The sequence below is a fragment of the Nothobranchius furzeri genome, chromosome 7 (assembly GCF_043380555.1).
Source record: "Nothobranchius furzeri strain GRZ-AD chromosome 7, NfurGRZ-RIMD1, whole genome shotgun sequence".
NCBI classification, from domain to species: domain Eukaryota; kingdom Metazoa; phylum Chordata; class Actinopteri; order Cyprinodontiformes; family Nothobranchiidae; genus Nothobranchius; species Nothobranchius furzeri.
In genome coordinates, this window is record NC_091747.1 from 55180083 (window position 1) to 55207993 (window position 27911).

General features: G+C 40.5%; 1 protein-coding gene across 6 annotated transcripts in view; it reads right to left on the minus strand.

Moving 5' to 3' along the window:
- Window positions 1-280: 280 nt before the first annotated feature.
- pip4k2aa (phosphatidylinositol-5-phosphate 4-kinase, type II, alpha a) overlaps window positions 281-27911 on the minus strand; it is a 37549-nt gene continuing 9918 nt past the window's right edge. For 2 of the 6 annotated variants that reach the window (XM_054751933.2, XM_015955362.3), the window contains exons 2-11: window positions 16315-16412; window positions 16127-16223; window positions 15616-15768; window positions 14054-14200; window positions 13805-13843; window positions 8801-8917; window positions 5247-5360; window positions 4933-5173; window positions 4679-4782; window positions 281-2591 (exon numbers count right to left, since the gene is read on the minus strand). In XM_054751933.2, the coding sequence (XP_054607908.1) occupies window positions 2511-2591; window positions 4679-4782; window positions 4933-5173; window positions 5247-5360; window positions 8801-8917; window positions 13805-13843; window positions 14054-14200; window positions 15616-15768; window positions 16127-16223; window positions 16315-16379 (1158 nt within the window). In that variant the 5' untranslated portion in view covers window positions 16380-16412 and the 3' untranslated portion in view covers window positions 281-2510. The remainder of the gene's footprint in view (window positions 2592-4678; window positions 4783-4932; window positions 5174-5246; window positions 5361-8800; window positions 8918-13804; window positions 13844-14053; window positions 14201-15615; window positions 15769-16126; window positions 16224-16314; window positions 16413-27911) is intronic. The other 4 variants (XM_054751932.2, XM_054751930.2, XM_054751931.2 and 1 more) reach the window with 4 other exon arrangements.

Consider the following 27911-nt stretch of genomic DNA (forward strand, 5'->3'; position numbering starts at 1 on the left):
TGCAGCTGTTTTACCCAGTAAGCAGTTAAAGCCTACCGGTGGCGCGAGCTGTTGAACATTATCATAACCTAGCTGCTTTGTCTGCCATATCCTTCCGCCAGACGTTTTAGCATTTTATTCTTCGTTACAATTTTAATTTATTAAAACGCTTCATTATGAGGGAGAAACGACAATGCGTTCTTAATTTTTTAAAAAATTAGTAAGTTTAATGTGTAAACATAGTATACAGAACGACGGCGCTACTTTCTATTTCTATGTAAATATGAAGAATGAGTCAAAGTACAGTTAAGCAGAACAAGTGCTTTAATTAAACAGGTTGGAGTGAATGCAGTGCACTGGTATTATCATTAAATGTGGAGTACAATAAACAGTTATTTCATTTTTCACCTCTCTGCCACTGAAGAACACCCAGCTGTCAAACTGATGCGCGCGCACACACCGTGTTTTGAACAATGCCCAGGTGAAAGCATCAGACTCTGCAGGTGGAAATAAGATTTTCCATGTGCTCATTCAACACAGTTTGAATCCATTTGGGATATTTTATCCGCAAAGCTTCAATTAAAAACAAAGCCCTCCCACACCTGCAGAGGATGCTCCACCCTCTAACCCTAACCCACATACAAGCACTGCACAGCTCACTCCGTTTTACCACAAAGGAGGAGGAAGAAAAAAAATGGACATTTACTTTAAACAAAGACACACAATACCAAACAATGTTCTTAAGCTCATGGAAGAAGTCTAGACCGCCGCTTCTGGCAAAGTTTATGGTGACAGCAGGTTTGTTTCAAAGGATGCCAAAAACAAAGCAAGGAGTACAACACACACACGCGCGCACACACACACACACCTAATTAGGTAAACTAATGTTTGTTGGTTAGAAAACAATCATGGAAGGGTTTTATTGAACGAACACTGAAGTGCTGAGAAAACAAAAACGTAAACGCCCTAACATTAAAAAAACTTTACATTTGTTTAAAAAAAGATTACAAAATATAAAATTAAATAATTTGGAGTATAAAGGCACACATCTTGCACAGTGTATATAATGAAAAACAGTTATTTAAAGCATGACTATTTACCACTGAAACACACACCTGTGGTTAAAGTGAGAGGGCGGGGCACGTAGACCACAAACACATAGTGGAGACAGGAAAGGAACCTGGGTCCGCTCACATGCATCTTTTATATTTTACACCTTTGAACAGCTATGTTGTAAAAATCATTCTTCGTTACCACAGCACCATTAATAGCTCAATTTCCTTTTTTTTGTCATTTTTCTTTAAATACCACGAGACTGAGACTCAATGTAAAAATATAAATGTAAATATTATGTGACAGAAGCTTTTTGCATGTAAGAAATAAGTTTAGAGAAAGGACGACTTGACCTGCTTCTTCTTAATCGGTTAAAGGTGAAACACACGTCACACACACACACTTCTCACACACACGTATATTGCATTTCCCTTAAGACGGTATCAACTAATTGGGGTCATTATCGTAACATCTGGGTACTTTCCTCCTGTGCAAAATATACAAAAAAGAAAAACAAACAAGTCATAAAATCACCAAATTCAAACACCTGAAAATAATTTTAAAAAATGTAAAATAACACAAGTGAATACCAAAGTCACAAACACAGTTAGAGCCCGAAGTGTTTGGTGTTAATGAATTAAACCAGCCTCCCTCCTTCCTGTTTACAACTGGCGAACACTGACACACACACACCCTTGGTCGTCGCTGGGTGTGTGCTGGTACGATGTTGGAGGTAAACGTCCTTCTGTGTGAACTCACTGATGGCTGGCCCTTAAGGAAATTTAAAAACCACTCCTACAACACCACAAAGGAACAGAACACTTAGAAAAGCCCTGCTGAGATCCATTTAAGAAGTGAAGGCGGGATTTGAGGTCAGGCTCTAGCGCGTGTAACAGAATAATGGATCCAAACCACAAAGCGAAAGTGCGACTGTTTTGCTTTTACTCATAAGGTGCTGTTGAGCTGTGTGACCGCTGGGAACACACACACTTTCAGAGTGCTTACCACCAAGGCCGTGAACTCAAATCCATCTCTTTTTACCACTCCCTTCCCTTTAGCGTTCCAAATCACAAACGAGACAGACCCAACGAGGTGTAAACAAACGATACATAACGAGAAGAGCGGCGACAGAATGACCCAGAAGCTTTGAACGCAAGTAAACGAGATGGAGGAGAAGCTCAAAGCGGAATGGGTTTGGTTTTTGGCCTACTGGAAGACTGCTTCCTCATGAGGAACTTTCCTCTGGACAAAAATCCCGCCCTCCCACTGAACGTCACAATCAGGATAAAAACATGCAGGTGATGGAAAAATAACAATAAAAACAACATGAAGACTAGGACACTCGCTTTTAACAGAGGAGGTTTAAATGTAAACAAACTGGGTTTTGTTAAGCTGCAGCATGCTGCACCCCACCGAAGGAAGGAGAGCCAAAAAAAAAAGAGAGGCCTCCTATTTTCTCCCTTTGCTGCTCCTGGAGGCTATGACAGGATAGTGGTGATGAAGTCATAAAATCTCTTGGAGTATTGCTCTGGGTTCACCGTGGAGATCTCTGCTCCGGCCTGCAGTGCACACAAACATTCACCAGGGGTTAGCAGCAGCAGGAGTCACATTTTACCTTCAGAAAACCAACTTTACATCTGCAGAACACACCGACTCGTGGGCCACTCTGAAGGTTAGAATCAGCAGATTCACTATAAGAATTTAAAAAGCAAATTGCAGGTAATTTTTTTCTAATTCATATAAAATGCTGTCAAAATACTATTTAAAAAGCTTATTGTGGAAATTTCATTTTAAAATACATAACAGGAGAGTTTTCTAGTAAAAAGAGACCTTTCTCAGCTAAGCTTTTTTCTAAATGTGAACTCTGACGTAACCAACGGGAGTCGGAAGCTCGGCGCTGCCTCAGCTCAGTGTGGAGATTGGCTAGTTTTAGGGTAGAGAGGTCATGTGATCCAGTCAGTGTGTGTTTACTAGAGTAGGATTGTGTTCATGTTGATGAACTCAGTGGCAGCTCCAGAAATGTTTTTCTGCAGGTGCTATGAAGGAAGTGGTCATGCGTACCTATTCTCTAAAACACCTTCAACACTAGCAGATACACATGCGTGCACAAAACCTCAGCAACACCTGAAACAATCATTAATATACATCATAAACATATGAACAATCGCTGACTTTTCCATGAAATCATAAACACATACAGCCACACAGAAAACCACCTATGGTGTTGCAAGGTTAGCTAACGTTAGTGTTAGCATTTCCAGCAGCAAAACCCTGGACTGCTGCAGCGGTTGAGGGTTGACTCTCTTCATCCAGATCCGTAGGTTTTTGTGGGTCTGAGATCACTTCCAAAGATTCATTCGTTTCTGACTGAACTCGTGGAAATTTGGGCAACAAAAATGATCCATTTTACCACTAGCTCTACCTTTCACTCGTTCGAAGGTGGAAAATGAGGTCAAAGGTTAACATCAATTTCCTGTTTAAGTTTTTACTATCTATATGATAATTAACTGATTAATTTTGTTTTGTATGTTAAATAGTATCACATCCACACGTTAAATTAAAATTAAATTGTAAAAATTATAATCTAATATTTACTTGGGGGTGCTATGACTAATCCAAGGGTAGCCATAGCGCCCCCTGGCGCCGCCACTGGATAAACTATAGTGGGTGAAGGCTGTACCGACTCCAGCCTGTCTGGCCATCGCGTCCCCGGGTTTCCAGATAAGGGAAACAACGCCTCTATCTCAGTGTCTGAGGGGGTTTTGTGCAGCTGAAAAGACGGACTTCTGTAGCCCACATCAGTCGGTACCGGGTCAAGGAGGTCCGCGCTGGGCTCCAGATACCCGTGGCGGGGTTTAAAAAGCTAAATGTGGATTTCTGGAGCTCCGATCACCAGAACAGACGCGCAGCTCAGCGGGCCAGCTGGTTTCTGAGCTGGAACCGGATCAGAACTGCCGTCTGGACTACCAGGAGAGGATGCGCAGCTTTTAAAAATACCAGCTGGACTGGCTCGGTGGGTTCTGGGTTGGATCCAGCTCACAGAAGCCCGCATGAGCTCCAGAACCAGATCACTCAATCCCTCTCTCTAAGCACTAAACTACGTTACGTGAGCAAATATTAACGAGTATGAGACCGCTCACAGACGCTCATCAGTATTAATATTGACTGATCGATACAATTTTAATTATCTGGTACACGATAGTAATCTGTAAAATATTGTGATGTTAGCGCACGAGTTTAAGCTAACATGGTTAACTCAGACACCTGCTGTTCTCCACAATCCCTCTGGTTTGTCTCTGCTCTCTGGGGCGTGCAGCAAACTCATAACTTTGTGGTTTTGGTCCATCAGAAGCAGAATTATAAACATTTAGTTTCCTCTGTGTCAGAGCCGCATTAGAGTCCAGATTTTTCTCTGGATTAAGCAAACAGGACTTCCTCAGGTGACATCACTTGATTTGGCAAAATAAACCATTCTCACAAAAATGACTAAAAGCCTAAATAATTTGTTTGTGTAAAAAATGTTTAAAATGAGTTTCTATTATGTTTCTCTAAACATTGGTTCATGGCAGTCTAACCTGCAATTTGCTCTTTAAGTTTTAGTGTAAAATATTCTTTGCACTTACAGGACCCGTGTTCAGCAACCTACCCCGTGTTTGACAGTTTTGGCGGCGTGGGCAGCTTTCTTCTTGGCGTCATAATGCTGCAGGATGTCTATAATAGCCATGAAGTACACCTCCTTCCTGGGAGCACCTGTAGTTGGAAACAAACACTCTGAGAGGATCATTGGAAGTGAAAAGCAACACAAAGTGGAAAAAGGAGCCTATTTTGCCATATGTGATGCAAACAGGATCCACCAGGGGGAGCTAGCCACCCTGGGTTTCTGTGGAGAAAACCACTCACCTTCGTTGCTTTTGATGGCGTAGACATCGATGGATGGATCAAACTCTCCGGGGCACAGAGGCTTGTTGCTGTCCAGGGTGTTGCTGGGACTGTCGGGCGGTGTTCCGATTCCTCCTCCGTCGCTTTCACCCTCCTCCTCCACCTCGTTGTCCTCACTCTCCACCTCTTCCTGCTCGGCCCGCTCCACGTCGTGGATCCCCACCAGCAGGCTGTAATCCATGAGCTTCAGCTGAGCCAGGAACTGAAGGAAGGGAGAGAGGTGGTGTGACAACCGAGAGCACATCCACATAAAACTCCCATTTTCTAATACTCACCTCCACATCTTTCCTCAGTTTCTCCAGAAACATTTTTTTGTTCTCCCCATCGATGTGAATCTTCTGCCCATCATTGATGAAGTCGTTGTCCTTGTATGTGGGCAGCTCCTTGGCCTGTTCATTAGCATCAGACATTAGCTGCTATAAAAAATAATAAAAACGCCCCAACAACAAGAAACCCCTGCAGAGACGGGAGGCACACAGAAAACCTCCAGACTTGAGTCTAAATGGAACAGAAGCATCAGAGTAGTAGAAACATCTAAAGACTGGCCAAAGTTTTGAATATTGTGTGGTTTATTGAGGTGTGGTGGGGTTAATAAGTGTGTGTGTGGGTGTAAATCCTTCTACCTGTTGAAACACCTGATGTACACAGAAGGATCTGTGGGTATTTACTTGGATTAGTCTGTCTGATACAGGAAATCTAGGAAAACACTGCTGGTTTGACATCTTTGCTAACTACAGCAGATTTGGTTACAAGCTCACAGAGTAGAAGTCCATCTGATGCAACAGGACACTCATTACCAAATGGTTTCATTTCTGGGGGGTCATTGCGGCACATTAAATATGAATGTAAGCAATGCATGAAATAGATTCATACACTATTGTGACAAAACACCAGAAACCCACTAAAGCAGCTGAAAATGTCTGACTAATAGTGCTGTATCTGTTCTATGTAGCACCACTGAGGTTAAAGCTTTGTTTTATAAATCTACAAAATCACTTTTTAAATATTTAGTCTACAAAGCTAAAGCCTGTACCTCACTAGATTTTCACTGGTTAGAAACTTTTTGGGAAACAAAATTTAGAGAAAATGTGTAAAAATTTAAAAATCACTTTGAATTGGTCTGACGTGGGAAGTGATTTGTTTGCTTTACATGCAGCTGTGTTAACTCCAACTTTGACTCATGAAAAAAAATAAATTGTAAAGTTTGTTTTTCCATTATGTTCATAATCAATGCAACACATCAGTGAGGCCTAATCAGCCACAGTCAAAATTATGGAAGCCCATGACCGTCGGTGAGGGAAAAAACAGAGGAGTATTGCAGTAATGATATAAACATGATATAAATCTACTTTGAACAAGAAACTGTCATAACGACAATTCTAGCGATGGGTACCGAATTCGGTACTTTTTAAGGTACAGACCGAATTCCATAGTACCGACCGAGCACCGATTCACGTCATTTCAAACGGTGCCTCGTTTCGGTACCCGTCCTTCATAACGAGAACTTGCCAAGACAGCTGCGCATGCGCAAGAGCGTTATGTTATCGCTCACTGCGAGCCAGTTGTAAACAGAGCAGCATGGTAGAAAGAACGCACGCTAAAGCTTGGGTCCACTTCTCTAAATGTGATGGGTAACTGGGTGATGATGAAACCAGCGACAACGATCTAAATGAGACATCCTCATCTTAATCTGCTCCGGTAGGCAAATAAAATGTTTAAGATAACGTTAGCTTGATATGTTAGCTTCTGTTTCACTAATGGTGCGTTCGCTTTCTCCTCGAAACTCAGAATTTCCGACTAGAAGAACATAAACGCGCTCTAAATTTGGCTTCACTTTACTAAATGCAACGGGTGATTGGGTGAAGATGAAACCAGTGACAACAATCTAAGTGTGAGGCATCATCGTTTAAATCTGCTCCAGCAGTTAAATAAACTGTTTAAGATAACGTTAGCTTGATATGTTAGCTTCCATTGTTGTCAGCTAATGGTGTGTTCGCTTTCTCCTTGGAAATTCTAACTTCCCAGTAGGAAAAATCAAATGAAAAAAGACGGCAAAAGGAATGAAGATACACAGTAAATTTAGTTCACAGTAAAGATGTTTGCTTCAGTTTAATTATCAGCTTATAAAACTACACGGACGATGTTAAAATACAAACAGTTGAATGTTATTTATCGTGATATTTATCAAATATTGTTATATATTGACAAAAATATATATTTAATTATAAAAGAGAATTAAAATAATAAACACTCAAAAGTATCAAATCGGTACTGTTAAGTACCGGTATCGATTCCTAGGTACCGGGAATTCGTACCGAATCGATTCAAATGTCAAAGGTACCCATCCCTACATTTTACTAAGAAAATGTCATGTAATAACATGAATGTAATACGCGTTTATAACTGTCAAGTCTTGCAGCATGTTTGAATGTCGTTACTAAGGAACAGAGGGACAAGATGCCTTTTTGTCTTTGATCAAGGTGTCCCCCACTTTAACTTAAACGCAACCTATCGGCACGAAAAGCTACTGGTATGTTGCCTTGTCAACGCTGTGTTTGTGGCAGAAATGGTGGATTTTACCGCTAGTGAGTGTATTTTGTTGATTTAAGCTCTGCTGTTTGGCGGTTTTCCTCCATACGCTGCTGCTGCACCTCCTAAATGTCAAACACCAAGAACTGGGATAACTACCTCGTTCATTCTATGTAGAACGCCACAAAAGAATCCAGTTTAACCGTATTGAGATTAAATATATTAAGTGAAAGATTCTCATTAAAACTGTGTTTGTATGTCGTTATGAGAGTTTCTTGTTAAAGAGAAAATCTTATCACATTTTAACAAGAAATGTTCTCATTATTGCAAGATTCTGCTCCCGTATTTTTATTTCATCGCACGGCAAAAGGCTTCCGTACCAAACCCAGTGAGGAACAGACTTAACGTCCATGAAGTTGGATTTCTATTTAACGATGCTGCTGCAGGAGGGCCTGCAGCCTATAAGGGACAGAGATGCTATGTAGGAGGGGACGGGGACCTGGTTCTGAAGCGCTGAGGGGATAAACAAAGAGCAGGAAATGAGGTAACAGGGCAACAGCTGCAGTTTAGCTACAATGTTTCTATGGCAGCGGGAGGAGAGCGGCAACACAACTTCAGCTCAGACGGGACACACACTCACTCACACACACACACCAAGAACAGATCTTTGCACAAACCCACCAAACAGACTTGAGCACATGTATACAGAGACATAGACCTCCAGTTCTCAGTAAATATGGGATGTTTAACTATGACTGGAAGATGAGACTTAAAATGTGACGGAAAAGAAGCATCATGAGGCAGAGTGAACAGAAGTCTCCATCTCTGCTGATTAGAACAACAAATGATGTACTTCACTGATTCAAAACAGAAAAACAGAAGTATTTATCTGAGGCAGGAAGATGAAACACCCTTCATAGCAGGTCAGTTTCACAACAACTCACAGATACATGTTTTAATTGTGTTCACGTCCTTTTAGACACCTACAAAAGTGCAGAATCAACAGTGATGGCAGCATTTATAACACTACTGTTCGTAAAAACAGAAAAGACAGATCATAATGCTGCTCCAAAAAAAAAAACAAATAAATAAATAAACCCCTTTAACTGATAACCTGAGCAAATAGGTGACTGGAAATGAATGAAATGTGTGCAAAACAGTTTCTGGAGAAAACGTGGAAACAAAAAAAGTTGATTTGCAAAAAATAAATAAGCAAAATAAAGAGAAATCTGTGTATGTTGCAATAAAATGAAGAGTGTTTTTAATAGATCATGCCTGATATGAGCCCTGGTTCTCTTACATCTCTTACGTGTTTCATGGCGCAGTAAAAGCGCGTGGCAATCCGCAGAGTTTGCAGCCTTTGCTGAACGTTACCAGATTTGGGCCGCGGGGGCACATCCTCTGATGGGGGAGGCTGCTAGAAAAAGGGGGGAGTAAGGGAGAGGAGAGAAGAAAGGAAAGAGGAAGGAAGTTGGAAGGCAAAGTGTAGCAAAAGTAACAGAGCATAAATCTTTTTTCCCTGCCTTTTTTTTAAAGAAGGGTTAGGAAAGGGCGATAAATCGATCATCAAGTATAACAGCCTGATTTTGTGTAAATACATGTGTAAGTTTGCTCTTTGGCACGATTTTAAACTATAAAATAATTCCAATGTTGAAAATTAAAGCAGATATCAGAAGTTTTTTCTCAGAGGACACCATCTAGAGGTGAAACAATGTACTGCACCTTAAAGGTTCAATATCATGTCATTTTAAACCATTGGAAGCAAATGTAGGCCAATATTAAATATCACCGTTGGCACTATTGAGATGTGATTTATCTTAAAGACGAGTTATTTTCATCAGCCTAAATTTCAACTTGGAAATAAAACTCTTAGTTTCCCATAGGGCAGCTAGCTGCGCCTCATGGCGAGACTAGTTTCCACTGAGGCTTTACAGGATTTTCAAAGTAAAACTCAAAATATGCAGCTGAGACAGGAACATGCATGAATGCAGCCAAAAACGCGTTTGAGTTTTTTTCATGAGGAAATAATATTAAAAAGTAAAAAGCTCCAAACAGTGGATTTTCCATGATGTGGCCCCTTTAAGCTCCCATACGTCTGTGATTTTTGCTGGAAGCAATGCCTCTCGCTTGTAAATGTGCATCTCTATCCGGACAATTAAAACATTTGCAATTATTTTTGTTATGTTGTTTTTCACGATTTTTAAACATATGTTAATAAGAAATGTCACCAACTCTGAATCAGTCTAGGTGCGCCCACCAACGTGTGTGCATGCTCCACATCTGTACGTAAGCTAATGCTGAGCGGTGCTCAATTCAAAGTGCACGGGGAGGGCTTATATGCAAGACTATACATACTTTATTAAAAGGTGCTCTGAGTGATGTTTTTCATAATTATTCTCTTTCCTGCCGTAAAGTTGCCACAGTGGTGGTGAATCTCTAAAGGGGAAGGATCTCAGCCTCAGACAAGCAAGGAAACCACTAAGTCCATTTATTTTCTACAACCCTGAGCAGGTGAGCTACATCTAAAGTTCTAGCGTTTCTAATGAAAGGGAGACAAAAATACCAAGGCTGCACACTCATTCGCTTCACAATATTAGAACCAAGCGCCCTCATCTGCAGAGAGGACAGAAAGGACCAGATCGTGAATTAAATTGGTTGCAGGTCATAAAACAAACACGAGTCCAGTAGGGAGCGGATCACTGTTCACATGTCAAGGACAGCATTTCTGTGCCTAACCGCAAAAAGTACTGCTAAAAAACAGCGTCTGGCTTATCAAGGAGCGGTGAAAAAGCAGATTTTTTAGTCAAATAAAAGAAAAATGCATCAAACCACCAGTTATTTGCTTGGCTTCTAGATCTGCACAGAAACGACAGCCAAAACCCGAGACAGCAGCTATGAGAAATCCCAAAGTGTCTTCTGAAAAGAGGAGTTACATGCCGTGCTTTATAGGAGCAGAAAACAACATGTTGGGAACGTGCAACAGAACGACGCTGGTGTTTCTACACATCAGCACGTGTTAGGAAGAATGCAAAAAAATATTTATGTGTCATGCAGATGCATGCATGAAGGGACGAGGGCCATGCAGTAGAGGGAGGACCCTGCTGTGCTTGTTTGTGTGTGTAGCTGCTGCTTTCTGAACACACACACACACACACACACACACACACACACACACACACACACACACACACACACACACACACACACACACACACACACACACACACACACACACACACACACACAGGATCTGGACCTTCTGGACACTAGTGTTGGGTGGGAATGTGTCCGTTTAGCCCTTAAAGGCAACGTGATGTATTGAAGATAAAATATCAGAGTGCTACCGTCTCAAAATGGACGGGCTGGGCACTATGGTGCATGTTCACTAGGGTTTCAAACGGACTTTTAGCCATTGAACTAGCTTTTAGGTCTGAAAACAAAGCCGAAGCGTGTGCAGCTCATGTGTGGGAAAAACCTCTAGTCCTTCTGACCGAGACCCGACCAGAGCATCGAATTCAGAAGAATAAAGCACTGACATTATTACAAGGCTGTATCATAAACATGACTCATCAGAAACACGTTCGGGGATCGTTTACTCCAACAACAGCCTATGTCATGTTTAGTTAGACACAAGTCATTAAAGGCTACATGGATTTAAAATGAACAAAGCACATTTTGGCCAGGAATCTGGTAAAATGATTGATGCTTGAGCATAAACCCAGCTGGTACCAGAATAAAACAATTACTCACCATGTGATGATGGCATTATTCAAATACAGTCCACCTCCAGACCCTTTTCTACAGTGAAAATTCATTCTTTTTAAAAGTATAAGTCAACTCAGACAGCACTTTGCCAGTGGCACAGTGGTAGCATAGGTTGCTGAAGAATATACATGTTCATGAATGTATTCATTTCTACTGATCAGTATCACTGTCAAAATGACAGCATGACATGACTGCTATAATCAGATGGAACCTCACTGTTCTAGATATGTTCACCGATATGGAAATTAGGGCCGCCGATAACCAATATTTACGATCTACACTTTTGACACCATCTCTGCTCTACCTCCACATCGCTGTCACATGACCAAACAAATACCTCATGGCCACTCCCCCCCTCCTCCTGAAACACATATCGGACTGATACGATAAAAAAATTACTATAATTGGCCGATACGGATGTTGACAGCTATATCATGCATCCCTATTAAAGGTGTGGGACACTCATTTATACGTTTGCAGTGGTCTTTAGTAGGAATGAATGCAAGTCGGACTCGGGGGAAGAAAGCTCAGATGCGCTTGTTTCAGGAACTAGCAGAACGTCACGTCAGCGGTGAGCTTAACAAGGCAGGATTTGAAGTCTTACTTCCTGATATTTAGACATCTCTCCTCTGATTGGATAATAGCAATATGTCTCTACAACTGACTCTGTTCTGCAATGTTGAGGTTTCATCGCCACAATTAACTCAAGCTTGGGAGTTCTGCTGTGTGGTGGAGACGCTAAAGCTAACAGTAAGCCGCTACCCACTGAGATGTTTCCTGGACGCTAACCCAACAACATCCTCTCTCCCGTTGCGAGTTAAGTTGGGCGAGTCCACGAATGTTAAGTGACGTACATCTGTCGGGCTTTTCAAATCCTAGAATTTCACCGTCTATTTTTTTATGAGACGCCGATGCAGGAGATGGGTGTAGGAGACTATTTGCATGTTCAGAATGCATGAAAAACTCAGAATGACAGATTACAATCAGAAATAATACTTAAAAATGGGTTTTCGGCGTTCAACACCTTCTTTACCTAGCTCACCTAGACGCGTGTTTTCCTAATATTGTGCAGCGCTACATATTAATAACTGAGGTGTTTAACCCTTTCTGCGACTATGTGAGATCATGAACTGTAGTTCATAACCAGTGAGGAAGAATATCGACCTAAAAACCCAACTAAGACTGAAGGAATATGACAACTGTTGCATTTAAAATCTCTGAAGTTTTGGACCATCATCTTTCATTTTCATCAGTTTCAGAGTTCATAAAAAACAACAAAGGGGTCTTTAGAGGGCTCACAAGCATTAAATCCTCAGCTGGTTTCGCTTTTACTCCCAGTCCTAATGTTTTGTTTTCCTATTCCTTCATCTGCAGAGGGCTAAATTTAGCTCGGAGATTCCCTGCAGTCTTCCACGCCTCGCTGCTTAGTGCCCGACAACTCAGCTTTAGTAAAACTTGGTGGAAAGTTGAAACGACTAAAACTGTGAATAGCTAATGTAAAATTCATAAGAATAAAGTAAATACTGTGGATTATCAAAAAAAATCTGATAAAATCATCACAGTTCAAAGAATCATGCTGAAATTGGACCTGTTTGCAATGTCTGACACCGTCCATTCTCAGAATGAACCGATAATCTTTAGAAGCATCTTTTATCATTAATAACGCACATTTTTTTTCTCATAAGTACACAACACACACCCCAGTTAGATACACATTTCAACCACATTAGATCATACATAGAACAATTCCATCAAGACGACATGGGACTGGGCAAAAACTCAAGCACTCACATCGCTCCGTCTCTCACACAGACAGCAAGCAGGGGGACTAATGGAGCTGCAGAAGCCAGGTTAGAAGAGATGAAGCAAATTAAAGAGGCACAAGCAGCATGCAGTGGCTGGAGGAGGATGGAGGGATGAGGCAGGTCGTAACTGAGGAGGATGGATGTTTGTTACAGTCATTTCCACCCAAAGGAAACAAAAAAAAAAAAAAAAACTCTGCAGTTGCGTTTTGTGCGTTTGGGTGGTGACAGTGTGCTGGGAACTCGGGTTATTTCCAAACTCATTCTCTAACCGTCCACGTGACTTTTTTAATTAAAAAGCAGCTCAATCAGAATAATCGTTGTTGGTACAAGTCTGGATTTGACCCATTTTAAAACATTCACCCCAAATTTAGCGCATGTGTTAAATGAGATTCTGAATGCCAATTATGCTTAAAAAACACTGATTAAAGCGTAAGCGGCTGTTCAAATGAGCACAATGACTCTGGACTTGTTTCCTTTTCTTCCAAAACATAAAAATCGGAACCATTCAGATGAGTTTTATGTAAAACATTCAAGAGACGCTTTTCCCCTGTTGACTTTTTGCATTTTAGATAAAACACAGATGCAAGTTTGACTCTTTAATCATCTGTAATCCTAAACCCTGACCTTTTCTTGTGCTTACTAACAGTGTTTTGTTTATTTTGTAAAGGTTGATCCTGTGAAGACGTAGAAATGTGTCGGTAAGAACAGCAGCGGCTCCCGGCGGGTGACTGTACCTTCTCCTTGTCGCTGGCCTCTCTCGCCACAGTGGAACCCTGGAACAGACAAAAACAACAATTCAAAAAACTTGTGCTAAAAAGTCTGGAAAGTAAAGGTTGAGCTTTGTAAAACATGTCTACATGGAATGATCCTACACCTGGAGACCAAAGGGGGATAAAAAAAAAAGTCAACAACATCTAACCATGTAACCATGACATCTACAGTAAAGCCGTTTGTCCTCCTGTATTCGCTTTGCCCCCTCCTACCTTCAGATCATATTTTTTGTAGACAGAAAGGCGGTGAGAGAAGACGTTGCGCGTTACAATCATGTAGGTCTCGTCTCCGTCCACTGTGAGACGGTACATCCCCAGAAACTGAGGCAGCAGTGTGTTGCCATGGCACTCCACAATGAACTACCAAAGAGAGGGAAGAATACAAATTTATGGTCCTTTCGTTGTCCTGCTGGGGGCTTGCAGTCTGCACAAGGAGCTAAGGCATCAAGAAGAAAACACAGCAGGAAGCCCTTCATGAGTTTTGTTCAGTGACCAACTCTGAAGTGATAAATGGACACAAAGGTCTTTGGGGCTCTCCTAGAAAGGAAGTCTGTAGAGCGACAACATTTAAAGTTTATTAACAAGCTCCTCTGATCTGGTAGCTTGTTTATTTATAAACAAATGTTCTGAAACAGGGTATCTGCAGGTTTAAGGGAGCCAAATGTAAGACTTTTTGAGACCTTTTTTGAGGCCACTTTGACCAAATTGAAGTTATTTTTAAAATTAAATTTAAGCTATAATTTCCAGCTATTGCCTGGAACCGGTGCTAACCATGTCGCGAACGTGGGATTAGCCATCCAGTTACTATTAAACTTGCACTTCCCCATGGCGCAAGCTCCCACTAGCATAACCAGCTAATGTGCTCATCTAAAAATAGTCCCCTTTCACAACCAACTGAACATGTACGGTTCCGCTTACGCCAATATCGCACACAAAAAATGCTGAACACCAACTAGAAATTCACAAAAATTTGACAAAAATAAAAGAATCTTGTTTATTGGGTCTTTGGTAATTTAAGACCTTTGGAAACTGTATTTAAGGATTATTTGTCATTTTTAAGGATTTTTAAGGCCTTAAATTTGGAAAAGCAAATTTAAGACTTTTTAAGACTTTTTAACCCTTTGATGCATGAATTATGAAATCTTGAACCATGATTTTTTTTAAAAAAAATTTCATTCGTCTTTAGGTGTGAATGAAACAAATTTCAACAAATATTTTTTGCAAAATTTTATAATTTACAAATAATTTATTACATGTCCACCTCAGTGGACAGCGTGCACTCTGAGCATGAAATATGTTGGCTTGACATACTGAAGTCCAAATGGAGGGGCTCAAATGCAATAAAGTCTTCAACAGCTGTGCTTAATATCAAAAACAAATAAATAACAATTTTGAGTACCTGTCCACTGTAGTGACCATTATGCATCAAAGGGTTAAGGACCCGCGGATACCCTGTGAAAAGGGTTTTATTGAATAACTGAATGGATCTTTAGAAGCACCCCGACACGTGTACGTACAAGAGCCGCACATGGATCATATAGACAACGTTGGAAACAGCTGGCTGAGTCCAAATATGGATAATCTGATAGAATACCCCATCACTCAACTCTTTCATAGCTTCCTAAACGTGCACAAGAGAGTGCGTGTGTGTGTGTGTGAGAGCGTGCATGCCCTCCATGAATGTAAGCCAATATGAAGCGCTGCAAATTCTGCATTAAAATTAATGCTTGTGTTTATCAATCTTCCTGTATTTTCATTCATTTTCTGCTTCGTACCTGATGGTATTTCTTTAAAATATTATGCATCTCGGCCACGTCCTCGCTGCTGATGGTCTTGATGACGTAGCGCTTGTCGTAGGAGGTATGAAAGCGCGCCCCGCTGCGTCCTTGGGCTTCGCTGTTCAAGGGGGCGCTACGTGTCAGGGAGTTCTACAAGCAGGCAACAAGGTAGAAATGGTTGAAAAACATAGTAAAGATGGTGCACTCCTGAGTTAGCTTTGTCCTCGATTAAGTCCCACCACCACCAACAATCATCTGAGGGGTATAAAAATCCCAACAACTGGTTCAAACTAAAGTAAGAAACAGTACAATGAGGACAGTGAAGCTTTTTTTAGTGCTAGCTCAGCACTTGTAACACCACCTGGCTAAAGCTAATAAACACTAAACATTATACAATGTCTGTAAAGACCCGTGACTATATAATCCCAACTAACTAGGATTCTGAATGGTTCAGATGCCATAAAAGAAATGGAGGGGTGCACGTGAAGAGAACAGACTCCCTTTATACCGAGAAGTCCTGATCGTCAATGCCGAACCTCTCCCTGAGGTTTCGAAACACGAGAGGACAGTACTCCTTAAACTTGAAATGGCTGGGCATGTTCTCCCTGTTTACATTAAACAAAAAACAAAACAAAAAAACAATGATACATCAGGAGACACAAACTAAATGGGTCATGTGATGGTTTCTGTCCTTACTTGTTAAAGAGGTGGTTGTCCACTTTAATCTTAGAGTAGGCCTTAAAGTCGTCTGGCATGAGCATGATGGGAATCTGAACATGGCTCAACTCATTTATCTGTGAAGAAAACAAATGGCCAAGAAACGACAACATCAATAAAGTTTATTCTTTTTTTTACAGGCTGCTGTAAAGTTTAACTTTTGTACTCGATCACATGACCACCCGGTCGTCGTGCACATGATTCTAAAATGAAAACTGGGCATGACCTGGTTCTGGTCAAGCAGCCGTTCTCATTTCCTATAATTTATGCGGTCCTGCACAAAATGCCTTGCATGAATAACGACCATTTCTATAGTAAGAAATCTGATACTTGAACACATCTGGCACTGATGTAGAACAATTAATAAAGATAATTATTTCAATAAATGGAGGAACTCACAAGGAGAATGACGCTTTTCTTGATGAATACCAGAAAGATCCAAACATAATTAATCTGAGATACAAGCTTTGAGTTCAGACTGCTCTGATGATTCAAAGATTTGTTTTCAGTTTTTGGACCAAATAGTTGTTACGGCTCTCAAAGGCATTCAAGATCTGGGAAACTCTCATGGAGGAGCCATAGAACTAGATTTATGTATGACTGTGTAGCAGATGATCAGCAAGACCACATCAAACATTCCAAAGACATTCACCAATTAGACGGCAGTACACGGTGTGACTTTCTCCGTCGTCGTAGTCAACTCCATCTGGAACTGTTTTTTTTGTGCGACCGCACGGTTGCTGGTCATGACCGACATGTTAATCACTTCTCGTAACCCCCTGTTCACTACGCTCCGCAAAACCCGACCTCCAAAATTGTTGAACGAGTGAAAAATAGACAAAAATAAAAAATAAATCACACAGTGCACCCGATTTATCAGCCTACGACTAACTGGAGCCATGACTGCAGCAAAGTTGGAATAAAGATGCGTTTCTTACAACAGGAGCTTGAAATGCCTCGTACTTAATGTCACAAAGGCTGAAAGAAAAGCAGAGGAGTGTGCAAGTTTAATGTGAGCTTTAATTTCATAAATCAATCGCATCCATTTGTCATTTATTCATGGGTACCCATCGTGCCAACAAAGTGCCCACAATCAATGATTGTCTCTATAGTGACTCAACTGTAAGGAACTTAAAAACCATGCACAGTAAATAACCAAAGGGCTCTACAGTGCAGGAATGTCCACTTGGGAGCCGGACGAGCTTCACATCATCGCGTTACGTAGAACTGACATTTGTTATGACAGCAGGCACAGCTTGATAACCATATGATGTGTGTGCTTGTCTGTGTGCATGTTTATTTGTTGATGCTTGCAAGAAAGGATGCTGTCAGGTGTCTCTATTAATAACCTCACATTTCACCAAGCACGTCTCTTCAATGACGCACTGAAGACGGTCTAATTTTCTAGATTTTATTGGCAGAAACAACACTGACTAATGTCTTCTTCAGCCCAGTCCACATTACAGATCAAATCTTTAATAAACGCACAATCTCAGCAGTTATCTCAGATATTTATAACACCTCAATTAACCAATTTCATTAATCAATATATTTATTTTCCTGCCTGTCATGATCCACCACTCATTACCTTAAATGTTTGAGTTAAAGGGGCATTATGGAAGTTTGACAGCCAAAACATGTATAGAAATAATAAATTTCTTCTTCATACATTCTCCTGCAATGCCCTGGTCCTGTAGAATGAGCCCTGGTATTTTTACTGTGATTGCCTGTTTTTCTGTAAAATCACAGAAAAAGAGAGCTGCTCGGGTCGAGCAGGCTGCTTCATGCGCGTTCACGCTCGGGCATAGCCCGTAGCATTTGCTAGCCGTAGCTTTAGCAGTAGAGAGTGAGGTAGTGCCAACTCAGCGACTTTGTCGCTGTTCCTAACGCCTAGTGATGAACCTAGCTACATTTCTGAGGACCCTTAGCTACTTTCTTCTAGATATTTCCTGCAAATTAGCAACAACATAGCCATTTTCGCTCCGAACCGATCTTAACGTTGTTTCAGCTGTCATCACGGATATAAATATTACAGATACAAAAGATGTCACTGATGCTATAGCTCACCCAGTGAGACGGCGGTCTCCCGTGAGGAAGACCCGGGTTCGATTCTGGATGTGAACATAATTTATTTAGAGTTTATTTTTTACATTAATGGTATATTTATTTTACAGTAAGATGCCCAAATTTTTATTTGAGACTTGCCGAACGGCATTGAATTCACAGATAAAAAAGATGTGGGTTCAACTTTCATTTTGGAGCAATTTTTCAAGCAAGGGAAGGGAATGATCTGAGCATGCAGGAGGACTGACCCATCATAAACCTTTGTCGGCTGTGCTGAAGAGAAAGGTACAGAACCAAATTAATTAATTAATTAGCTGCGTGCTCTCCTGTCCTCTGGGCCACAAACACACAAACACACACACGGGACTGTCTCAGCTGTTATTTTCGTTAAGGAGTGTGCACGTACAGCATGCGCGCCTCGTGCACAAGCTTACTATTGAAGTTGCCGTTACGCTTTTGGCCTGAGGGGGCAATCGCGAGCTAACCTAACCCTAAAAATTCAAAACTCCGTAAAGTCCCTTTAACCATTCAATCCCCACGTGTAATCTAAAACAAATCTCTTCTACACAACTAAACAAAATGTGGAACAGAATCGTAGAATAAAACCACAAACCTTGTATCTGAAGCTGCTGTATTATTACATTTTTATTACCATCTAGCTGTAAAAGTAGGTTGGGTTAGCTCAAAAGGTCACAAAGTGACTGCATGGACATCTGGCAGAGTGCACAAACATTACGTTTTTGAAACAAATCAAAAAACAACCATGCAGACAACTTATTTAACATATCAAACTTTTTTTTGACCCAGCTTGTGTAATAAACGAATAATATTTAATAAAAACAACCATATATTTTAAACCACCTAGCCAAGCCAACCAAAGGGTGACACAGAGGCTTGAGAGTCTACCGAGAGAATTAAAGGTGTGGTTCACTCGTTTAATCAATACATTAGCAGTGGTGTCTTGTAGGAATGAATGCCTTGTAAGTCGTATTGTGGTGAAAAAAAAAGCTCCAGTGCATCTGTCTCAGGAACTAGAAGATCGCCACATCAGAGCTGAGCTTCAGACGACAGGATTTGGATTCGTACTTCCTGATATTTGGATATCTCCACTCTGATTGGACAACAGCAACGAGACCAACACTGACTCTTTGCTTTGCAATGTTGATGTTTCATCTCTACAAATAACATGAGCTTGGAGGAGCTTCCGCTGTGGTGAAGTTGCTAATGCTAGTGGTTAGCTTCTACTGTCGTTTCTTGGACGCTAAACCAACAACAGCCTTCCCCGTCATGAGCCAAGATGGGTGAGTCCATGAATGTTGAGTGACGGTGTGACGTAGATCGGTCAGACTTTCTAATCCTAGAGTTTCACCGTCTATTTTCTATCAGAAGCTAAATCAGGGGATAGGTGTAGAAGACCATTTTCATTCAGTGACCGATTATAATCAGAAATAATTTAAAATATGGTTTTTGGTGTTCCACACCTTTAAACAAAAAAGGCTCATGAATCTGTCTTCTAGAAAACACCTGCACACACAGGTTTTCTTGAATGATTTTTAATCAAGGGAGGAGGAAGAGCGGCACATTTGTTGTTATTTTTTCTCTGTAAGAAATGTTCATATCCTCGTGTGTTCATGCAAAAGTTGGCTGGATTTTCTTTGTGGGCTCCAGATTGAATTGGCCAACTGCCAAAAACACAGACACCTATAAACAAAACTCCAGGACAGGAGCTGGCAGCACGTAACCAGCAAGCTGTCTCATCAGTTAAGGTGTGAACAACAAAAAATAGTCGAATTACTAATAAATATGCACCATTAAGGTCCATTTTTACAAGATCCAGCTTTGCAAACCTACATGCTGCCCAGTCATATTTTAGCAACTTCTCAAACTGAACATACGTCTCCTGTAAATATCCTCTTTTAATCTTGTTAGCAAAAGCGAAAAGAAAGCATCCAAGTGCAGAATTTGTGCAGATCAAAAACAGAAGACTATTGAAGACAGCAGAGCAACGGCGTGTACGGACGCCGTATCCGAGGACGTTTTAGAACACTGGTGTGACAGGCACTTACGTCACACTGGTGTTATAAAACAGATGAATCCTTGGTGCTCAGTAGGGCGATGTCCTAGTCAACAAGGCTGTGTTTCACACATGAGCAAAGGCAGTGGCCGACGACACACGTTTATTCACGTCTGTTACCGACACTCTTGAAATACTCATAAATAAAGATGATAAAAAAATTGACCTGAAAGGGAAGTTTAAATTTTTTCCCCACTTAAAAAAAACTTAAATGGACTTTCTCTCCACCTCTAACATAATCCAGCACCTTAAAGACAAGACTAAACGAGTGCAGAGTTCTAAAAAAAAAAAACAGCAGCTAATTTTCAGCTTTCTCTGACACATACGTGACTTCGCTCATCCTCCTGCAGCTATCAGACTTGCAGACACATTTCACACCACCACTTCCTTCTCATCTCCATGGTGACGAAGGCTGGTTTTCCGGCCCAGAGTGAAGCAAGCGTGTGCTGTTGCTCCACTGGACAGGAAATCGGTGAGAAACGGCGTGCTCTGTCAGCAGCGTGGCGTAATCTTGTTTTTTCTGAACAATGACTTGACTCGCTTTCAACAGATGACAGCGCACTAATGGCACAGAATGGCAATGAAAATGTTAGCGAGGAGAAATGGCTTTTCTACAGTTACCGTGAAATGCAGGACGACTCAAGCCATCGGGCTGAGAAATGTAATCAACAAGAAAGCTGTGACCATCATATTTTAGCTTCTCATTATCAGAATGTGCTATGTGGGTTTGACTTAGCTCGAAATGCTCTTTACCAAATACTCAACAGTGAAAAATGTAAATGTCAGATCTGTGCTCCTCAGATTCTCCTAATATGAACATATTTGGGTCGACTAAAGAGTAGAAAGCTGATTTGACAAGTGTGGTCTTCCTGATCTCATTAAGAAGCCCGACTCTCTAGTTGCTGTAAGAAAACGATGCATACTGCTCAGCGCTCAACCTCAATCTTGAACCGTGCTGGAGCTAATCAAGTATTCCCTTATGCTATTCTCTAGATCACATTTAGCAACTAAAACTGCAAACCAAACATGCTACATACAAAGATGATCTGTTCCAGGAAGATAAATAACGAAACAGGAAGTTACTTCTATCAAATTATAAAAACAAGACAGGCGCACTGGAAGCAGCTCGACTAAAGTGTATAGACCACTTAGCATAATATTTTAGATATGTGGCCCCATTGCCATTAACTCGAAACCACTCAAAGGAAAACAGTAAAAAGAAAAATAATCAAATGCTGTTTAGTGTGACCAATGGTCTTGTTGGGAAACTCCAGCCAAACCAAAGGAGGACCTAGTTTTTAGATGAGTAACTGTGATGAAATGGAGACTTGCCAAAGCAGTTCAACGGTGTGAACAGAATGGTCAGGATTTTAGTTAAAAGAAGGACTGCTATAGAAATGGGTAACCACATTTATTTTCCCAAGTGGACAGCAGTGCCACATATTGGTTAAAGCAGAAATCATAACCTTTGTTTATCCTAAAATTGACCATAAATAATAATCAAGGATGTACTCTGTGGTGTTCTTTTGGCTGTTAAGAAATGTAAAAAAGCTAAATATTAAATCAATCAGATCATTAATATAATTTTTTGCCATATTCAGAAAATTTTGTCATCTAAAATTGGGATGATGAAAGATTTTATGAACATTTGTACGGAAACGTAGAGCTACCTGATTTGTAAAAGAGTATAATGTCTTTTTCAGGTCAGGGACGAGGTCCTGACTCAAGAGGAGGAGTTTAAGTATCTCTGAGTCTTGTTCACGAGTGAGGAGAACATCGAGCATGAGATTAATAGGCAGACTGGTGCTGCATCTGCAGTGACGCGGGCGTTGTACCGGTCTGTCGTGGTGAAGAGAGAGCTGAGCCGGAAGGAAAGCTCTCAATTTACCGGTTGATCTACGTTCCTACCCTCACCCATGGTCACCAGCTTTGGAGTGACCTAAACAATGAGATTGCAGATACAAGCGGCCGAAATGAGTTTTGGAGCTCGGAAGACTTCAATAAAGCATGAAGTTACGGCTGAATAAACATCATTTAATGTATGATGTTTAGGCTTTCTGAAGTAAACTTCTAATATTTAACTAAATTTAACTTCCATTGAATTTTTCTTTACAGTTACACATTTATGTGACATTCTTGTTGAGTGCTTGCCCAGCCTATGTTGAAACAAAAGATGAATTGAAACCAATTGTACAATAAAAGGTCAAATGTTCCATACTTTAAGATAAGCAGAAATGCTGCAAAGCCACCAGGAACAAGTAGAACACACAATGCAATGTGATATATATCTAAATCTAAATAGCCTACCCTTGAACTTTGTATTGTAGATGGATATAAAACTGTTTTTGATGATTATTCTGAGTAAGGAGAATCATTAGCTGAATAAAACTTAAAATTACCGTATGACTTTTCTAACATTTTCAAAACTTACTGTGTTCAGGTTGGAGGTCGACTGATATTGGTTTTTCTATTGCCGATACTGATGCTGATAAGTAAAGGTCAAGGTCAGGCAATGGCTGATTTGTGCGGTCATTATCTAGGTGCTTTCCACCTTATTGGGCTAAAATGTCACCAGTACCATCAGTTGATGCACAACATTTCTGAAGCTGAATCAGTTTTTGAACTCTGAATTTAACCAGCCGTTAAAGTTGCAGTGTGGTTTCCTGATGACAGGGGGCAGTACACACACACACGCGCGTGCGCACACACGCACACACACACACACACACACACACACACACACACACACACACACACACACACACACACACACACACACACACACACACACACACACACACACACACACACACACACACACACACACACACACTTACTTTTCAGGGTAGTTTTACACCATATCGCTGCAACTGTCGCTAGTTTAAAAAAACCTTACGGTAAATGTTACCCGTGAAGAAGAAAGCATGCGACCCCGCCGTGACTCCTCAGTCTCTGATAATTCATTAATTAATTCACAGAGAGAATGCGATGCCAATTGTAGTTTTATGGCACTTTACGTTTTTAATCTGCTTGGGGATCTGCGCCTGCAGATGATATCATACTACGGCAATACCGCTCGGCCAAAATATATTTAATCTCTTTTTTGATTCTGTTGTTCCACATATGTTTTGGAAGGAGTTCAGCAGTTTTGTTATTAAATGTGTGTTTCTTACTGCCTAAATGTTTTTGACCGTGGTAACGGAACTTCCGTAAGTCGTACGTTCAGTCAATCATTTAAAGAAAACATAGCGTCCCTTAAAGACGCAAGACCTGCACCTTGTGTACTTTAGACCTGATTTTTATGGTTATATGTAACGAAGCCACCAATATTTTTCAACAACTGGACATAATTTTATTCATTTTGAACAACTTTTAGATGGATAATTTTAGAGATCAATGGTAAAAACTACACATTATCTCCTTAAACCTTAATTTTGTCCTTTGCTCAGTGTTAAAATCAGACACCTAACTAAAGTTAATCAAACAAATGGGTAAAATTACCAAGTATTAGATATTCAAAACTGATATAAAACAATTTTTAGTTGGAATTTTTTGGAGCATTTATTAAAGCAGATGTTACTCAGGAATGTAAACATTCATTACAATAAATTCTGCAGCAATGGGGTGACCGGGGATGTGCCTGACTTTAAATCAGCTTTACTAAGGAGGTATATTGGTGAAGGCTACAATAAATGTCAAATATTGTCCCGATATATGGGTCTACTCCTCGTTCAGATCAGTTACAGTTTGCAGATTTGTTGATATTTAACAGAACCTGATAAAAATCTATTTAAATGGAACAATACAAGTTTTGCTTATATATAAATCAGTGTAATTCCGGTTTAAATGTTTTTTTAAAGACAAAAAAACCGCACAATCCTCGCCATTCCTCACTGAATGGAAAACTTATGAATTGTTACATTTCTGACGTCAGATGGCAACATACGTTTAAGTTTAAATGAGTAGATTTTAGAACCAACTTGATGGAGTCGTTATAAATTAGCCATGAGACCAACTTTACTCTCTAGTGTTCACCATTTTCTCAAAGGAACTACATCTGTGTTGCTATGCATCACTGCAGGCGTGATGAACGTGTGTCAGGGGACGACGTTAATGTGCATCAGTGAGAGTCAGCTTGTGCTAACACAGCTAATGTTGGCTACACTCAACCGTTACATGAAACACTGACAGGTGCTGTCATAACTTTTGTTTTGAATGCTTCTGGGTGATGTAGCATCATGACTGACTAAAGAATAAGTGAGAAAACAAAACATCAGGAACAGAAAGACTTAAAAATAGCTTTTTTGCTTGTGCAAACTGAAACAAATCCACAAGATACTTTCACATCTTCCCATTTCTTTCGTTGCCTTAAGGTTCCAGGATGTAAGGTGGCAGCTCTTCTGTTGTCTTCACCCATAACCATCACACGTATTAGCTGCAGGTCACTCCTGCAGATATTTATAGACTCCCCCTCTTATGTAACTCAGAAGCAGACAGAGCTATTCTGAGTAAGGAAGAAGGCAAGAGTGCAGAAAAGAAAAAAGAACAAAAGAGAGTAATACAACGAGCCTTACAGACAGAATGAACCAAAAATAGGTGCTGGCAGGATGATCAATGACTCCTCAAAATAGTTCACTAGTGGCGCTGCAATAAAACTGGACAATTAAGAACAAAACAAAGGTAAACTCAAAGAAATGAAATTCAGACACAACAAATTAGCTATTTAGGTTTATAACCTTTGGAAATCGTGTCACTGGCAAAACAGTTGATAGGCAGGAATTCCCATGATGCTCTCGCAGGAACGGATTTCTGGAGACGTTCAGCTCACAAATGGCAGTCGGCGTGGATGGCGCTCCGCCCGGAAGCCGTGTGGAAACCAGACCAAATCCGCTCCGTAATCGGTGTGAATCAAGATGGCAATTCCTCTCTGACATTAAAGAGGTCCTGCACTAATCATTTTAATACTGTACCATTGACATGCAATGTCAATGTTTTATCTCCATAAATAACACAAGTCTGAAGGAGTTCTGCCATGTGGTGGAGTTGCTAATGCCAACATTTGGCTTCTAGTCCAGACGTTCTCTGCTGTATCCTGGTGCTAACACAATAGCCTTCCCCATCGTGAGTCAACAGGAGCCAGTCCATGAATGTAAAGTGACAGTGTGACGCAGAACTGTCAGACTTTTCAAATCCTACCATTTCATCATATATCCTATATCAGAAACTAATGCAGGAAATATAGGGCCCAATTTTCATATTCAGCCTGCATGTTAAACTCAGAGTGACCGATTGTTTTAAAAATAATACATAAAAATGGTTTCTCAGTGAAGAACCTCTTTAAACTCAAACCAAACTAAAAAACTAGCATTTTGTTTTGAATATTAGGAAATGTGGTAATAAGTAGTTTGTTTTCTCACGTCACAAAAAAATATGCAATCAAAAACACATGGTCCTAGACTTAGAAAGGCTTTTATACTCCAAAAGTACTCTAAAGTGAACTCTCAATCTCTTATGGGCTCGATACATGGGAGGCGGCAAACTACCGCGATCAGCGAAATTCGTCGCTGTCGCATTTATTACTTGACACACGGGAGGAGACACGTGGCAGCGGCCAGCGGCAAAGCCGTCGACGCGTTCTGTTCCATGGCGAAATAGAATCTTCCGTTGTTTTGATTGGCTGTGTCAGGTTGGAGGGAATTAAGGTAATTTAAGCGGTTCAGAGTTTAAAAAGAGCGGTCGATATGATGTGTCCCAAGGTGCTGCTAGAGTTATGTGGCCTTTTTGTGAATTTCTCTATAATCTTTGGTAGAAATATTGTACAGTTCTGGGAAATCCATCACAGCTAGTATCGACTTCTCCTCCATGTTTGCTCAGAGATGTACGGCGCATCCTGTCCGCTCACTGGTCAGTAAATGAAACCTCCGTTGATTGGTCTTCATCTGCGCGACAGCGATGAAAAGTTGAAAACATTTCAACTTTCTGGGATCGCGTCGCTGGGTCGCCTGTGCACGATGTGCACGAGCACGAAATTTCTTAGTAGGAGGGAGACCCGCGATTATCGCTTTGTCGCCCATGTCTCATTGAAAATGAATGGAGGAGAGGCGATGTCGCCTCCCGTGTGTCGAGCCCATTGCTGAACAGCTATTAAACTCCATCCTGAAATTCAAACAAAGCAGAAACATATAACTGCTATCTAAACCCAACATATCAACATTAATTATGTAAGACACTATATTAATTGGACTTTAATGAAGAGAGAGATTTTGATTGATTTAACTGACATTATAAATTATCTTGCATTATAGGTTTATGCCAACCAAGCTTAAGCGGCTTCCAAAAAAGCTTTAAACCTAATTAATTTCTATAAAACCACAGCTTCATGAATTCCTCAACCCCTTTAAAAGTTTGAGGATGCCCACAAAGCATTTAAACTATTAAAATTAGAGGAAAAATATTGTTTTTCTGTAAAATAAGGTCATTTTAACCATGTGTTGCAGTACAGCGTTGACAGAAACCCTTGTCTCGTCTCAGAATGGACTAAACTGACTTCCTCCTTCAAACAATTCTTTCTAAAGGCAAAGCAAAAAACAAAGTCTGAGCGTTACTCGTGGGCTTTTTGGCACAATCTCCAGTGAGGCGTCATATGCTCTCTCACAAAGAAACTCGCATGCACAGACCACTGTCTGAACAAGGCTCTTTATTCCTAGATTACACAATGAAGTGTCATCATGACACCATCTGATCTAAAGGGTCAACAAATTACAGAGCTTCTTTAAACCCAGTTTGTACTCTAAATAAAACCTATAAATCTTACTGGTCACTGATGGAATCCGGCCAAGTTTTAAACAAAATAATCAAGATGACCTAAAGCTTTGAAAAGTCTAAACAGTCTATGGTTGCAAAGCTCTTCACATTGGGTTTTTATTTGTTATTGTAAGTTCCTGAGTGCATTTTGGGGAGGAACTTGAAAGGGTCTCAAAACTCATTCCAAACACATAATAAACATATGCTTCCCTTGACTGGCTCTTCTGTCAAACCCAAAGCAGGTATATTACCATTGAGTGATAATTCTAGCTTCAGGAAATGTTCATACGTTTGGCTGACAGACCATATAGGTTATGGGGTAGATAACCTGTGGTCTGTCGCCTCTGCAATCAGATTGCATTCTAAGGCCTCACCTTCATTTCACTGTAGAGGCATGCCATTTACAATCTGAGGTCACTTTTGCAATCTGTTTCATGCATTAAGTAACCCTACATTAATGTTTTCAGACAGCATTCCAGCCCTGGTGTAGCAACTCAATTTAAAGACACAATGTGTAGTTTGTATTGTTATTCTCTGGAATTATCCATCGAAATGTTGTTGAAAATGAATTAAATGATGCCCGGTTTTTGAAAATAACATACTGTAAATCCTCTAATACAGGCCCGGGCCTGTA